Source organism: Clytia hemisphaerica, unplaced genomic scaffold (genome assembly GCF_902728285.1).
Source record: "Clytia hemisphaerica strain Z4C2 unplaced genomic scaffold, Clytia hemisphaerica genome assembly, whole genome shotgun sequence".
In the NCBI taxonomy this organism is placed as follows: Eukaryota; Metazoa; Cnidaria; class Hydrozoa; order Leptothecata; family Clytiidae; genus Clytia; species Clytia hemisphaerica.
The window spans coordinates 772023-788256 of NW_027104293.1; the positions used below are offsets into that span (position 1 = coordinate 772023).

The 16234-nt window shown below is 33.3% G+C and overlaps 1 protein-coding gene and 1 long non-coding RNA gene across 2 annotated transcripts; one reads left to right on the forward strand and one right to left on the reverse strand.

The window, feature by feature from the left end:
- Positions 1–8776: 8776 nt before the first annotated feature.
- On the forward strand, positions 8777–9884 carry LOC136817157 (uncharacterized). The gene is made up of 2 exons (XR_010848038.1): positions 8777–8815; positions 9530–9884. It is a non-coding gene; the product is annotated as an uncharacterized lncRNA (long non-coding RNA).
- Positions 9885–12210: 2326 nt separating this feature from the next.
- LOC136817158 (uncharacterized) lies at positions 12211–15627 on the reverse strand. Its single transcript, XM_067073497.1, has 3 exons — positions 14920–15627; positions 13689–14621; positions 12211–13242 (listed from the first exon to the last, which is right to left on the reverse strand). The coding sequence occupies exons 1-3, from the start codon at positions 15595–15597 to the stop codon at positions 12532–12534; spliced, it is 2322 nt and encodes a 773-aa protein (XP_066929598.1). The 5' UTR covers positions 15598–15627; the 3' UTR covers positions 12211–12531.
- Between the last annotated feature and the right edge of the window lie 607 nt (positions 15628–16234).

Below are 16234 nucleotides of genomic sequence, written 5' to 3' on the forward strand. Positions count from 1 at the left end.
GTAAGATAATGATACCATGATTTTCGAAATATGTTTTTGAGAAGCTTTTCCAGCTTTTCCTTGAATTTTATTAAATTGTCAAGCTGCATGAATTCTTCAAGTATTTTGTTAATTGAATATGATTTTTTTTTCAATCAATCAATGAATAATTAAATCAATCAATTATTCCTGATTATTTTCTAAGCTTTAATTTTTAAAGCATTAAAAGCCCTATAAGTGCATGACATGACCTTTCTGTGGGGGCATTTAGTGAAAGCTATGACTAGTTATATTATATGGACGGAATGGAAAGAAGCTTAGAAAAGAGGCTCGGAAATCCCAAGTTATTTTTCTCGAAACAAAATACCGAGCTACGAAAAATCCGAGTTATGACTTCATTTTTCGGAAATTTTGACGTCATTTTGTAAAGTAAAAAAACGTCACTCCTGTTTTTTCCCAACCCTCTAAGAAAAAACTTCACTCTTCATTCTTTCCAACGGTGTATAAATATCTATAACTTGTGATATGTGTTTTCTTCACGAGAGCTTGCCTAGATTTGTCACTTTTCACTTTTCAGAAGCATAAAACAATCGTGCTTGTGAAAATTGACGTTATGCACAAAAAAAGTGAATCACCATTGATGAAAATAAAGTTTATATAAATATAGGCTCCCTTCAAAAATTTAGAGTTTGATTATTTGCGTGCCTTGTGTGCCCTCGTGGGTCTCGTGGGTTACGTGGCTCATGTCCTCGTGGGTTACGTGGGTCTCATTCCCTCGTGGGTCTCGTGCCTTCGTGGTGGGTCCAGAAAAAAATTATGTGGGTATCTCGTGGGTAAAAAAAAAAATATGTAGGTCCAAAGAAATTTCCCTGGGTATTTCGTGGGACCAGAAAAATATTACATGGGTCCAAAAGAAATTTACGTGGGTATCTCATGGGTGCAAAAAAAATTACGTGGGTATCTCGTGGGTCAAAAAAAATTACATGGGTATCTCGTGGGTTCGAAAAAAAATTACTTGGGTCCAAAACAATTACGTGGGTATCTCGTGAGTCCAAAAAAATTATGCCAGTCCTTAAAATTTGACATTAAAATTTTACGAATTTTACGTGAAGAAGCTTGTTTTAAGCTTACAAAAACCTAAAAAACAACATAACCGATAGCACTTGATCTAAATTTGTTTGTTTTTTTCATTATTTTGATCCAGAGGCTTTTTTCTTTCGACAATTTAATTTAGTAGGACTATACCGCAGATTCTTTTCCTCGGTGGATGGAGGCCTTACAGTACTCTACGTAAACACAAAATTTTAGAAGTTTGATAGGATTGGATCTCGTGATTTTGGGGGCGTCCTAATAATTCGTCGGGATTTAATTTCGCGAATCACAATATTTTGAATATTTTGAAAATTAGTCAAGACAATGAAATGGGAAATCTCTCTTGAAAAGAAAGAAAGTTTCCTACATTACAATAACGCTATCGAGAGTGTGCAAATTTTAAAGTGGGATGAGTAGTTGACAAAACGATTAGAACTCAAATATACAAATATATCAAATTTATCAGCAATTTTTTGTGGGGGAAATTCAATCCCTCCAAAATTTTATCCTATTAAAGAAGACGAATCCTACACAGCATTTGACCATCCGGTCGATTTTTTAATGGCTTATCTCGCAAAAGAGAAAGAATCAACTAAACAAATCGTAAGATTGACAAGCGTAAGGTGTTTATTAAAGCAGTCAGAGTATTTTTATGATTTTTTTTTCGGTTTCACTACGGTTTTTTTTTATTACAAAATGAATTCAAAAACTAATACAGACTCAACTGAAGATAAAAACATAGCATGGTAAACAACACCTCGGGTAACTTAATGCATGTCCCAAAAATGCATTAATTTTTCCGCCCCAGTTCCAGTCCCTAAACCATAACAAACTATACATTTTTGGAAGCGTATTTGGATGTAGAATACCGTATTAGGTGTACCTTAAATTCTTTCTCAGCAGAATTTGAGTTTTTTTTAGGAAAACGTGATTATAACGTCATTATTTATGACGTCATAATTTCAAAAAGTTGAATATCTCAAATACTGATACTCAAAGGTTTATGAAATTTTTTACCCGAGACAGGAAAAAAAAAGTAAATTCCTAGCCCAGGGGGGGGGTACTTAGGCAAAATGGAGGGTACGGTATGGGTACCGCCCTTAAAAGTACCTTTTTTGGACTTCCAAAGTCCCGCTAAGGGTCGGAAAAATCAGAAAATCAAATTTCAATCCCACTAAGGGTCGGAAAAATAGGAAAGTTTCAACTTTTTACCCCCTGAATAAACGAAATTTGGTCAAAAATGGTCAAATTTGTCCCGCTAAGGGTCGTAAAATTCCCAAAATTTTCCTTTGTTTTCTCCCTTTCAGTCCCGTTAAGGTTCTAAAGTTCGAAAGTCGGGCGGCACCCCCCCCCCCGTCAACTCGCAACCCTAGTACCCCCCGGGACCACTCATTAGAAATAACACTTATCCAACACCTATAAATCGCATGGAAAGAATTAGGGAGTGGTCAAAAAGTATTTACTAGGGGAGGGGGGGAGTTCGAAATGTTTTTTGAGGGTTTAGGGGGGGGGCTGACATTTTTCTGATTTATCCTTTTCTCGATCCTTTTATGGTTGATTCTGCATGAAATATCATCGTGATAGCCTCACCTTTTCGGTTTATAGGTCTTAACTAAGATATTGTACATGCAAAGAAAATATTTACTTCTAAATGCTATATGATTAGATTCAGACATTGAAAGCTGCATTTCTGGGCAGAATCAGTCTGAAAAATAGCTATGTTTGAAGGAAATCAGGAGTCAAAAATCAAAATTTTTTCCTGTCGGAAAATTCAAAATTTTACGAAAGTTTTTTGATTTTCAGAGAAAAACTTGTATTAAAGTCTCTCTAAGGGTATGACTTTTTTCAAAAATCGAAAAAGAAATTTCAAAAATTCTTTCTAAGGGTCACCCTTTCAGCAAAAATCAGTCTCTCTAAGGGTCGGTTTTCGGAGGTCCCGTCCGCACATACCCCTCATTCGCCAACCCTAGTACCCCCCCCGGGGACACGACACGCCTTCTTGAAGTTAAGGAATCGTCCAATTATCATTAAACTTATTGTTAACCATAGAAGGAAGATCTATATTTCATGTAAATAGAAGTAGATTTAATAAGGTCCTTAATAGGGGTTTTCAGGTATTAAATCATGTACTGATTTATAACCATTCCTGATAATAATATATTCGAACTATGGAGACTGAAATCTTCAATAATATTTCCAATTAATTTTGAGGTAAGCTAAAAGTTGTTAGGAGTCGTCATTCAGAATAATTAATTCTTGGATCGTTAGTCTTTTTGCATTTTCTTATGTTTCGGACAAATCTATGACAACCCTGATTCTAAAACTTAGCTCTAAAACCATAGAACACATCTATATCGGCCTAAATATACACGACATATGGAGGCTCTACCAAGATTAATTTTCCAAGTGATAACTCAAATGAATTATTATATTGAAATGTGGCTTTTATTTGTTTGTTTGTTTGTCTGATATTTTGATTTCTGCTCATTGGGTCATTGGATGATGATCATCTCAATTGAGGCTTTCATTATTAGAGAGCCACAGAATTTATCCCATAAGCTGTAAGTGACGACCTTATTGCCCCGCAGGGGGTTTTGTTGCTTCACGTAGCGGACCTGCTCGCCAGAAAAATATTCATGTTCAGAATTCATGTTTCTTCCGATTTTTTTCGCGATATTTTTTTTAACTTTCGTGCATTTTACACAGAGCATTGGTGAAAGCGAGAAATCGAAAGTTCCTTCTGCACTGCCAGTCCACACAGCTAAGCTTTCACAAAGGAATCCTTTCACAAACAACAAACCAAACAGCACACAAGATTTTTGCTTGGTTAATATCTTTTTAACGTAGTTGCTCAGCTGGATTTACTTGAGGGACATTGTTTGCTACTGAATGAATCACTATCAAACTACTGATATTGGATCAAACCTTATACGATTGTCAGAATGAACGACGGACATCTTCAATGACAGTGTGTTACACACACAGTGTTATGTGCTGCTCTGTACCGAAACCCTACTGATATTATAAAGGCATAGACAAAAGGGAAATTGACCGTTAATTCATATTGTTTACCTATATAGTGACTTCATTTTGAAGGAAATTAAATTGAAAGCGGAACAAAAGCCGAAAAACGATGCATTATGTAGTATTTGATGCTATTTTGTAAATAATTCTTTACGCCAATATTGAAGCTTTAGCAAACTTTGAAAATTCTGTTTATGTTAATGCTGTGCCAGAAGGGTACTTCGATATGTATGTACGCCGAAGATTTTCAGCCTCATATTATGAACAGATTCGAACACTCTCTCTACTAATACCACCACTGCACACTGTACTGTGTTGATGTTGAACGCAGGAGCATACTTTGCTCAAATCAAAACTGAACAAACTTTTTGACTTTTTAGAATCAGACGTCCAATAAAATAGAAACACAATGTTGTACCTACCTATGAAGTGAAAAGTTTTTAACCATTTTGACGGTGGTTACAACAGGACACGGTATCTGAAATGCTCTTGGCCTTTATTTTCAAAACATATTGATTGAAGACAAGATGAATCTGTTTTTATGGGAGTGAAACAAACACACTTGTTGAAATACAAAGTCTGGCACTACTTTAATTGGATCAATTTATATTTCGCAGGAATTACCTTAAGAGTATAAATCTATGCGGAGGACAAATTAATGCAGGATTAATTAATGCAGGATTAATTAATTAGGCCCTAATTCGCATTATTTAAATTTGGCAATGTTTCAGCCATTCACATTGATTAATTCCGCATAATAATTTATTCTACCATTAATTTATACTCACGGTTGGGCATCCACTATCCACAAAATTTAAGCTTTTCGCAATAAGGACTTATTTTCGTGTTTTCCCACGTTAAGTTATTTTCAAAAAGTGATAAAATAAGTTTTGGTATTTTTATGTATTAATAGTCATTTCGTTGAAGAATCTCCGCTTTCTTGCTTGCCAGGGAAGTGGAAGTGGGTTACAGCAATAGAAAAAATTGTGTACAGTGGCGGATTAGATGATGTTTTATAATACTTTCATGGTGACTAATCTTTGCTGAAGGCCCCTTTTCAGATTTTCTTAGGATTTTATTTTAACTGAAAACTTTTTGCAGAAACACGTATAAAGATTGTTAAAGTTTTTCAGATAATTTTCAGTAACCTTTGATACAAATAAATTATATCTACAGTATGCCACCAGTCCAAAGTTATTTACTTTTTAAATATCAAATCAAATGACTAAAATTGTATTCAATTTCATTTTGAAATTCACCTTTAATCTGCATTATGTATTCTTTATGGGAGGGAAGCACTTTCAGTTTCACAGTACATATTCTTATGATTGGGTTTTCAAAAGTGATTTTTATCTGGTGATTGAAGAAAATTAACTTTGATATCATTCTAAAGTCTATTCACGATAAGTGTGCACTCTTTTTTCATTTACCTATAACTTTAAAAAGATTATAAAAATGAAGATGAAAATGAAGAAGAAAAAAATGAAGATCTTGTAGAAAAGTGCTATAACCTTCATTTTCACTGAAGTGAATTCTTAATCTTCGAACGTCATCACTGTGAAAAAAATTCTCAAAAATAATCATTCAGTCAAAAGATATCAAACAAAGTTATAAGCTGATTGACGTCTAAAAACGCTGTTTTCTGCAGTTTTTTGCAGTTTTTTGGGGTCAATCACTTATTAACTTTGTATCATAACTTTATATTGAATAAATATTTTAATGAAATTTCTTCACAGTGATGATCTCCTAAGATCAAAAAATCTTTCCAGTGAAAATGAAAGTTATAGCACTTTTCTACAAGATCTTCATTTTTTTCTTCTTCATTTTCATCTTCATTTTTATAATATTTTTAAAGTTTTTTTATTTCTAATTGTTCCACTCACTAATATCTTTCCAATGATACCAAATTTATAAAGATTGAAGAATTCCTTCAAAAGTTATAGGTAAATGAAAAAAGAGTGCACACTTATCGTGAATAGACTTTAGTTCTTAACATGTTGCGAATCCTGTAATGGTTTTAATTTAGGTCACTTTGTATCAGAAAGTGTAGATTTAACAGGTTTTTTTTTAGATTGATACTTTCGTTATGTATGGATCTTACTGAGAAAATTTTAACCGCATCGGCTCGTGTTTCTTAACTTTAAACGGCTCTAGTAACATTGATCACTTTTTATGAAGACTCATTTCACCAATTTATAGTCTAATTATGATTCCCTTGCTGCCTTGCTCTCTTCATGGCTAAGCTCCTATGGGCTAATATCTGCCATCGGCGGGGCATTCATAGCGACAGCTATTTGCTAGTTTTATTATGTTTCCCTTCCCTCTCCCTTGAGTTGTAGAGGAGAAGTAAAAGAAGAGGACTTTCCTCTAATTAGAGATATGAGTGAATTTTATTACGCAGTTTCACATTTCTCTTGAGTTTAAGGGCTCTGACCATAGTCGGAAAATTGATTTTAGTATTTGAACATAAAAGTTATGTTTTAGGTTCTTTAACACTTTTAACAAAGAATTGCCTTTATAAATTGCTTTTTAATCAATTCCCTTCAGAGTAATTAAGAATTTAATTGCAGAAATGACGTTATGAACTTTAAAAAGACGTTAATAATATGTTGCATCACCTTCTTTTATAAAAAGTGCTAAGTTTTAATGGGTAATTAACCTTTTTGTTTCAAAATTTCTTTACACTGTCCGCAAAGAATTGAACTATTTTAAATTTTGCGGAAAATTTTTCTAAAAAGATGTGTCAAAAGTTATGACTGTTTTTTAAGCAAAATCCAGATGAAAAATTGATGAAAAACCACTATTTTGAAGATTTTGAGACAAAGAAGCATTTACAAAAATTTTCCGCAAAAATTTTTATTGTTCGCTAAAAGATACACCATCTACTGCGAAAAAATTTTCAAAATGTTTTTTCTTCGCCGAAACTAAGCTCTTCAAAGTTGAAATACTCTTCCTCGCAAAAGTCTTCCTTTTCTTCTTCATCAAATTTTTTCATTGCAATTTTTGAATTTTCAGATTCAGGAATAGTTTGTCTAAGAGAAAATGTATAACATGCCATAGTTTTGTTGGTTACATCAGTCAGAAAACACATTTTAAACACGGCAATTATGAAAAATTCACTATGGTCAGAGCCCTTAAGTATAAACATTTCTCAACTCACGTGATTTCCCATTGCGGTTATAACGGTTTTCACTGATTAATGTTATACGATACGTATTTAAACATTTAGTTCCGTGTTTGCGTTCTCAAAACGTGAACATGTGATTTAGTGGATGAGAAATTAAGAGAAAAAGAGGGGAGGACATACATAGAGGGATAAGTTTTCTTATAAGCATATTGTATAGGTCCAATTAACCATGGTTTTGTTTGGTTCTTGTATACATTTTTAATAAAGAATTGACACAATATCTTTGTTTGAGTTTCATGGTGCTCAGGCACCAATCATCAGTGAAATGAGATGTTAGAAAATAAAATACAATATATTGTCTTCCAAAATGTTTTGACGTCACATTTGAGCGTCATCAGGTGGTTCAAAGATATCAAGCTAAATTTTTCGTCTGTGTCTACATTTGGCAATAATTTCTGATCTCTTATTCAGTAAGTTCGATAAGTTGGATCGACGAAATCTACAGAACGCCATAAATGACTCTTTTTTATAAATTACTATTTTAAGCTTTGGTCTCAAAATCAAACCACAAAAACTATTATTCTCCCCAATTAGATGATCGTTTTAAGGTGTTTTGAGAGTGTAAAAAGTGAAAGATTTTTTTATCCATAAAAAATCTAAAAAAAGGAGTTAAATTTTGTGATATTTTGGCGAAAGACAAAGTAATCTAATACGCTTCTTTTTTTCGTCTGGAAATGAGAGTTTTGGACATAGATTATACGTGATTTAAAAAATCTCTGTACATATATTGACCTTCAATTTCCCTGGACCAAGTTATTCAATCCCGGTCAAAAAAAAAGATTTGATATAGGATTATTTTGAAAAGTGGTACTCAATAAATAGCGATGTAAATGCGTCGAGGGCGCTAGATCTACGTTCCCTCGAATACTTTCGATTATGTAGCGTCGTGCGTTAAACGTTAATTATTAGCACTGCAATGGCTTCTTTGCGGGTACCAATTCAAAAAAACTTCGATCAAAGATGGCGAAAATAGCTTCGTCAAGGGATATATAAAGGTAAGCGGTACATACTATGAATTAATCTAGCAAGACAACAATGTTTAAATTTTTGCAAATTATTTTTTTGGCAGAATTGACAGTTTTAGGAGAAAATCTGAGACAATTTTCTTTGACTTTTTCACATAGAAGAATAATGCATAGTTTTGATAAAGTTTTTTCTCCTACTATCTTTTCAGGTCGTATGGAAAAGCACAAAGAATGTTGGATGTCCAATTGGATCAAAACATTATGGAGAAAAATGGCGAGTTGTTGTTGTATGTCGATATTCTCCGGCCGGAAACCAGTTTACAGCTGCTGCATTGATTGCTTTAGACTATGTTATAGTCTAAGACGAATCACTATGAAAGAAAAAAGCCCAAAGCCGAAGAAAATTCGCAAACGGGTTTTTTTGCCGAAAAGAGTTTACAGTCGGTAAAGTTGCTCTCGAAACTCTCCCGCCGATACCGCCATTTTTTCCCGCCTTTACTATCACTGTAACGGACGATAACATCGTCTATGATTGCTTATGTCCCTTTCGTGGATCCAAACAAAAAACGTTTTTTGCTTTTATTTTGTCATCTCAAAAATGGTTTTAGTAATAGTTCTATTTATACTGAGACGGAGAAATCGTCCGAGACGAGAATTTTGTAAAATGTGATATGTGGAGGAGATCCTATTTATTAAAACATGAGTGGAAAATACACTCCTCCGTAATGCTCATTTTCTAAATTGCTTGTCTCAGACAAATTAATCATCTCAGTATAAATGGAACTAATGTGATTTAGATTAAATTGAAAAAATGAATAAGAATCTTGGGCAAAAAACTCAATCGAACAGAACAAGTTATAAAGTTTTAAGGCTTTACGGACTCTAAAACACCTACTATTTCTCATGGAAGTGTGTTAAATTAAAATAGTACAAATTGAGGGCAATTTCAGGCTCTACTTTGCTCTACGCAAGAAATTATTGCTCGCGGGTACTCAATTTCTAAACGACGGCATGTGCCGCCAAAAAAAGGCTTTTATAATCGGAACCTGTACAGTGCAGCTCTTGAGTAGTGAAAAAGTACCCATACAGTGCATTTTACCGAACGTTTCTAACCATTACAGTGTAGTTTGATTACATAACTTTTTTTGCTCACGCGGTGCGCCGCCTTAAAAAGAGAAAGTTGTTTTTTCCATTGTTTAAAAAAACTGTGTAAGCAAGTTTAAGAAGATAAATCATAAACGGACTCTCGTGGTTTTATTATTTGTTTATTTTTTCTTCCTAGTGTGCAAGGATAAGAATGCGGAATGTGGAGATATATTATCTTATGAAGGTGTGACATGTGCTATCGATATGATTAAACAAATTTGCCAAAAAACGTGCGGATTTTGTTAGTAATGTGGAGATTGCCTCAGCTGTTAAAAAGAGTTATTGTGGTAATTTGTCACTGATCAAAATATTCGAAGAAGCAGTCAAAATTTGGGGAAAATTAATTTTTGTATTTTGCTGATATTATAAATTGTTAACAAAGGACATGGGTGACTAGGAATAACTTAATTTTTGATTTTTTTTTTTTCAAATTTTCTAATTTTTTCTAATTAATTCTTTTTAAATACCGTGCTACTAATTTGCAGTTAAAATCAGTGAATCACTGTTTTTTTCCTTTTAAAATTTTCGATATTTATGATGTAGGAGGAAAATTGTCCAAAATGACCAAATGTCCACCCTGTGACCGCAGTGTCGTTCTGGGGAAAAAAATTTCCTTCAAAAAAGCTCCTTCCCAAACCTCTCCTCCTTGCCAGAATACCACTGTCTGTCAGATACACATCTGATCTTGAAAATTAGTAAAATTTAGGACCCTTTCAGATATCTACACAGCCTAAAGAAGGTACCACGACCAGCGCCACGTCCCGTACCCAATTTTGTATACGTGCTCCATTAAGACCCCAAAGATCAATTAAACTTTGCGCAAAATTTATTTTGTATCTATTGATTGACTTTAACTTTGATTAATTTCTTATTGATAAATACACTATTATCCCTTTTGTTTAATCATTGAACTTTACAAACTCAAAAAATGTGTTTGAAAAAAAAAGCTTTTGTTAATTCTAAACAGTTTTTGGAAAACAAAGAGAATTTTCGGTTTTTTTGCTCACTTAAGCATTTGATTTAAATGACGTCATCAAAAACAAAATTTATCGTCAATTTGACTTTATATGATACGACAAGGGTCTTTGTGTATCAAAGTCCATTCGAAAATGACGACGACACTAAAACAAAAGTTGTAAAAAGGGGTAATACAGAAAATAATTCTAAAGCCTAGTATAAATATGGTGAGAAAGTAAGGGCCGGTCTCCACTTGCGCGCGTTTCGATTGCACTTTTTCGAGCAAAGCTTCCGCGATAAATGGTAAAAAGAAAAATGAAGCAATTGCGCGATCTGACGTAACGATTGAAAAAAGTTGAAATGTATTCAACTTCTTCTTCGAGCGTGCGCTACATTTGATATGACGAAATATTTTTTCCGAGCAAAAAGGCTTGAAGAGAAACAGTGCGATCGCAGCGGGCGCAACAAAAGAAACCAGAAGTGGAGACCGACCTTAGCTGTCAAAAAGTTAATTGATCAAAAAGTGATAAGGAATATGGTCGTTAAGTTAAAGAAAATTACTTTGGATTGTGTGATGTTATAATATATGAAATTAATTTTGGCGGGAATTTATCCCTTTGGATCCGTGACGGGTCAAAAACAAACTACCATAAAATCTGATTAGGTTGCTGGATTTCTATGAAATTTTCACCAGATGGTCTCAAGAAAATATACCCATCTGAAAACCATGTTTCTTGAGTGGTTTGTAAGAGCGAAGTCAATGAATTTTTCTGTCTCTATCACAGGTTAAAATAATCGTACTAATTATCAAGGGAATATCCATTTTTAGCACTTTTGACTTTCAGCTTCTTACAATATCTTGGAAATTAGACAAGTCTTTCAAATATTTTTTCTGCATTTGGTCAATACTTGGTCTTATTTATGTGGATAATCGTAATTTAAACTTAACTAATCATTACTTCAGATGACTTCAAAGTTAAAAAATTGACGAAAATTTTTCAGAAATTTTGGTTGCTAGGAGCAAAATATCATTGACTTTCGAATATGTATTCAGACTGTACATTTCATATGCTTTCAGAAAATGTATAGTTTTACAGGTGTATATAAAACAATTAAAAAATCATTCTTCATCGCATCCGCCTAGGTGTCAAGGAACCCTAAAATACAAAAATTATGTTCGGATCCAAAGGGTTAAATTGGAGGATTACAAATAAAATTTTTTGACGGGAAGTTAATAAAATCCGCCGAATCAGCAAAATTAAATTCCCGTTAAAATTTCTTCCTTTTAAGGTATATCAAAATTTAAGTTGACCTTTACTCATTACAATGCCAAAAACATTCGATTTGTATCATTTTAGTTATTTTCTCGGAATATCGATTACACATTTTTGGCTAAAACAAACAATTTGAGAAAAAATGCTTCGATGGCCTTAATGTTAAAAACAAGTTAAAAAAAGTTTTAAAGCTTTTAATGGACTATGAAGCAGTCAATTTTTTGAAACTTGCACAAAAATATTCACAAATTAGTAAAATTAAGAAAATTTGAAAATCATTTCCAGGGTAATTTGAAGAATTCAGAATTTCCGAAGGTCGCTTTTTTTAAAGAAAAATAAATTTTGATATATTTGGCTTTGGAGCCGTACTTCCCATGACAATTTTCTTTAATTGATTGAACATCCGAAGGCTTCAAAATTTTGGACGTTCTAATAAAAAAGCCTGTAAGAGGATACTGCCGTTTTATATGTGAACAAGTTTTTTTGGGGTGATTTATTTGATTTTTTTCCTTAGTTAAAATATGAAAAATTAAAAAGAAATAACATTTGTATTTAAAACTTTTCTTTTAAAATAAAACTACACAACGTTTGGTGATTTGCTATTACATAAGTATACAAGAGAAATGATATGGTTATAAAATATGCCTATTAAAGCTAAAAGTAGTTTTAAAAAATGAATAAAGTGACAAAAGGTTTATCGAAGTAAACGTTATAAGACGGCCATCTAAAATATATTATTGATTAAGTAACCTATTTCGTCCACATCGAGAAAGACTGTGAGAAAAGATTCTATATATTTCATAAAATTTAATATTGTGAACAAGATATGAAAAATCTGATATCAAAACTGTGAATTTTATGTTTTAAGATTTTGGTAAAACTTTAAAACTTAATCATCTAAAAAATCTTACCGGTTTCTTCTTTCATCAACAATCATGAGATTCGTGGTACATCTCATGATGTAATTACATGGATGGTAATCAACTTTACCCATCTTTCCTTCCTTGATAATGATGATGTTCTTCCACTCGAAACCGGAAATTAATCCATAGTCCCTCATCAATAAAATGTTTCCATCTACAAGATGTTGATATGGACTTTCACCTTCATTGAAATCGCTTAGATATTTTCCATACCATTTCCATTTCAATTGCAACTTGTTCAATGTTTGAAGATCATCCTTCTCGTATGGAATATCAGATATCACTAGCACTCCATCGTTCGTGATCTTTCTCATTTCTGTGATGGCATCTTCAAATGATTTGGAATGGTAGGGTTGCTTTCCATTAGGGTGATTCGGTGGTGGAAGTACTAAACCTTCTTTATATTCAGAACTTTCTCTTTCTTCAAAGCTTAATGCCTCTTTTACTATGCTTTCACAGTTTCTTAGATTTACGTCAAATTCATATTTCATGAAATCGTCATACATCGAAAAATCTTTATCACCTTTTAAAATTTCCCGATGACTGTATCCATTTGATGCAATCCAAATCACATCAACGTGTTGTTTGACTTTCGTTATCATTTCTTTCAATTGATTACCGGTAATGTCACACTCATCGATGAATAATGCGTTGATGTTTTTCGTTCGAATCTTTTTCATCAGGTTTTCAATTTGCTGTTTGTAAAAAAAGAAAAATTTTATTTTAACAAAATCTCTTCAAAAATATGGAATAATGCGATGTTGCAAATAATCTAAGGAAAATCTGCCACGGAAAAGCTCACGACCAAATCGAACATTCAAGCGTTTCTGACTTTTTTTAACAATATCAGTAACATTAGGAGAAGAAGATCACAACAGTGCACTATTATGTAGTTTATAAGTTTTTTTTCATTTTTGATTAAAATGTTCACGTATGTTCATATAGAAACAGTTAAAATTTTCTCACTCTTGCAGCATGCAAATTTGAACGGTGTTTTTTTTTTGTAAAAAGATGCTGGAAAAAGCTAATTATGAATCATTGAAAACCTACGTTAAAGTCTTAAAAACTAGAATTTTTTTATATCTTTTTTATTTGGTTAGATTTCAAAAAGATTCAAAATTAGATTCAAAATGCAACTTACTATATAGGCTTCGAATCTTCTGTATCCATAGACGTCGACTCCATGTTCTTTTCCCAATTCGTCTTTCAATCTCCACTCAAGAAGGGTTTCCAAATCATATTTCCTCTCAATGACATACATAACACGTCCTTTGTATTCCGTCATTTCACTCAATTGTTTTGCTTTCTCCTGAAGGATGAAGGATTTTCCGCATCCATACGGAGCACAAAAGAGGATCTTATTGAATTCAGAAGTGTCTGTCTTCATGATGGGAAGTTGACGCTGACTGTAAAAGAGTATGTTGTCAGTAGTGCAGACGGTATCTATGGCTTTTGAGATATACTCTACCCAGTTCGATGTCGTAATGGGTGCTGTTTTTGAAGCATGAATGGCAAACACAACAATTCTTAGGAGGTCTTTAACTTGATTTACTGGTGGAATGATTCCAGAGGGAACGGTCGGATATTTCGCAAGCAAGTTGGATAACCAACATTTCAAATCTGCTTCTTGGTCAATGTAATGTTGATTGTTGAAGAACAGGTTGTCCTTCTCAACAAAAATGACTGGATGATACGTCCAGCCTTGTCCCAATTGATCACTCAATCTCTCCTCTATCAATTTATGGTATTTATCCAACTGGTCAAAAGCTTTTATAGTCAGTGTCCGTTTGATTTCAACGCCTATGATTAATTTCTTGGCCCACGAGTAAAGAAGGACGTCAATCTCCTGATGCATTTTCTTTTGGACATTGGTGAGAAAGTTGATGGAACTGAGAATCACAGTATCTTCAAGAACAGGGTCATCTTTGATCGAATAGAGTTTTTCGAAAAACGAGCGTTCGCCTTTTTCACCGAGCTCCGATAGAACTAATTCGAAAAGCCGTTTTATTGTTGGATGAGATGGTGGGTTTTGATTGACCAAGTTTTCGACTTCTTTTTTAACGTCTTTTAACGTCTGTAAATGAAATTAGGGATTAAAAACAACTTTACTCTTTGAAAGCGATGGATTCCGTTGATTCCTTCTTTTACTGAACTATACCAACCTGGAATAAACTGCCAAAAATTGTCGCTGAGGCAAAACCAGTCACAAAGTATTCAAAGAGAGGCTCAGTACTGCCTGCATGGAGTAAACATCCGAAAAGATTCAACACAAGACAATTGACAATAATAATCACGATTAGCTTCAGATGTCCTTTGTTACACTACAAGAAGGATTTTTATAAATTTCGAGAAACAAATAATTGATATGTTACCTTTTTGAGAGTTTGTTCCAATTTTGATCTTGGTGATTTTGAAGCCAATTCCTGAATACATGCTTGGATGAATGTGTTTTTGTCCTCAGTTGTTGATGGTAGAGTCATATTAACTGTTGCCAACTCTTTGACCATTAGATACTTGATCTTTAGATTAAGAATCCAATTGCTGAATTCTTTTCCATTGATTTCCTTGTCAGTTTTGTTTTCCTGCAATTCAGAGAAAGCTTGAGGTCCCTTTGTTAACCAATGGAGATAATGGAAATATTGGAGCTCACGTGTGAACCAATGGTCTGGCGAATCCTTCTTCAAATTATCCAAACATTTCTTGAGAGTGTTTATGTCAACATCGTAATCAAGGAGATGCACGGTTGAATCCTTCTTCGCGTATTGGTGTGATTGAAAAACCGGGGGAATAAATACAGGATCGTGGCGGTTGGTGTTGAATAATGCTGAATCAGCATATTCTCTAAAGAGAAGCTGATCAGCGGCAAGAATAGGGTCGTTAAATAACTGACCATTCCCGAGGTTGAACTTGCGGTTTTGGTTGTCAATGGTAGACTGTGCATTTGTCACTATTTGATTATACAATGATGTTCGTTTGGTGCATTTTGATGGATTGATATTCTTCGATTTCAATGCATTGATTTTCTGTTGTAAATTCAATTGTGATGCCATTTTATTTTTTTAAAGAAACTTGCAAATAGAAAAAACAGTAGATATTAAAATTAACACATTAATAGCCTTTTTATCAGAATAGAGAAAGTGATAGTTCAAAGATTCGAAATTATCTTGTTTGCTTTATAAACAGACTCTTGTCAATTATAGACATACCACGGGACCCTCATTAAGAAATTTTATTCAAAATAAGGTCTGATATATTCTAAGTAACTGACTCTAAAAGCAAAAACACTTACAAAATGGCGAAAAGAAGAGATGTCAAAAATACTTTTACCCTTAAAACCCAAAAAATCCGGAGGTTTCAAAATCTCTGGATGTTTTCATAAGAAAAACGTATAGTAAGACATTAGGATATTTTGTGGTTTTCTTTATAAAGCGAACAAACAAACAGAATTTCATATAACACTGCTATTCCAATATTTTCATTTCACAAGATGGAACAAAAGACTCTATCTAATGGGCTATAATAACATAGCCTGTGGTTTCCAATTACTGTATACCTTTATAATTTATAATTTGTTATAAGCACATTTTTTTTTTCGATATAAGAACACATTTTACTTAACCATAAGGCTTCGGGGTCAGAAATATAAGAACACTTTAAGACTTAATGGGCAATTAGAACATATTTATT

What these genes read in the sequence shown, in the direction of transcription:
- LOC136817158 (XM_067073497.1), bottom strand. Translation starts at nt 15,597, where the DNA reads ATGGCATCACAATTGAATTTACAACAGAAAATCAATGCATTGAAATCG. An exon ending in TGGAACAAACTCTCAAAAAG is followed by an intron (nt 14,622 to 14,919) that starts GTAACATATCAA and finishes TTTCATTTACAG; the next exon opens with ACGTTAAAAGACGTTAAAAA. An exon ending in GAAGATTCGAAGCCTATATA is followed by an intron (nt 13,243 to 13,688) that starts GTAAGTTGCATT and finishes TTTTACAAACAG; the next exon opens with CAAATTGAAAACCTGATGAA.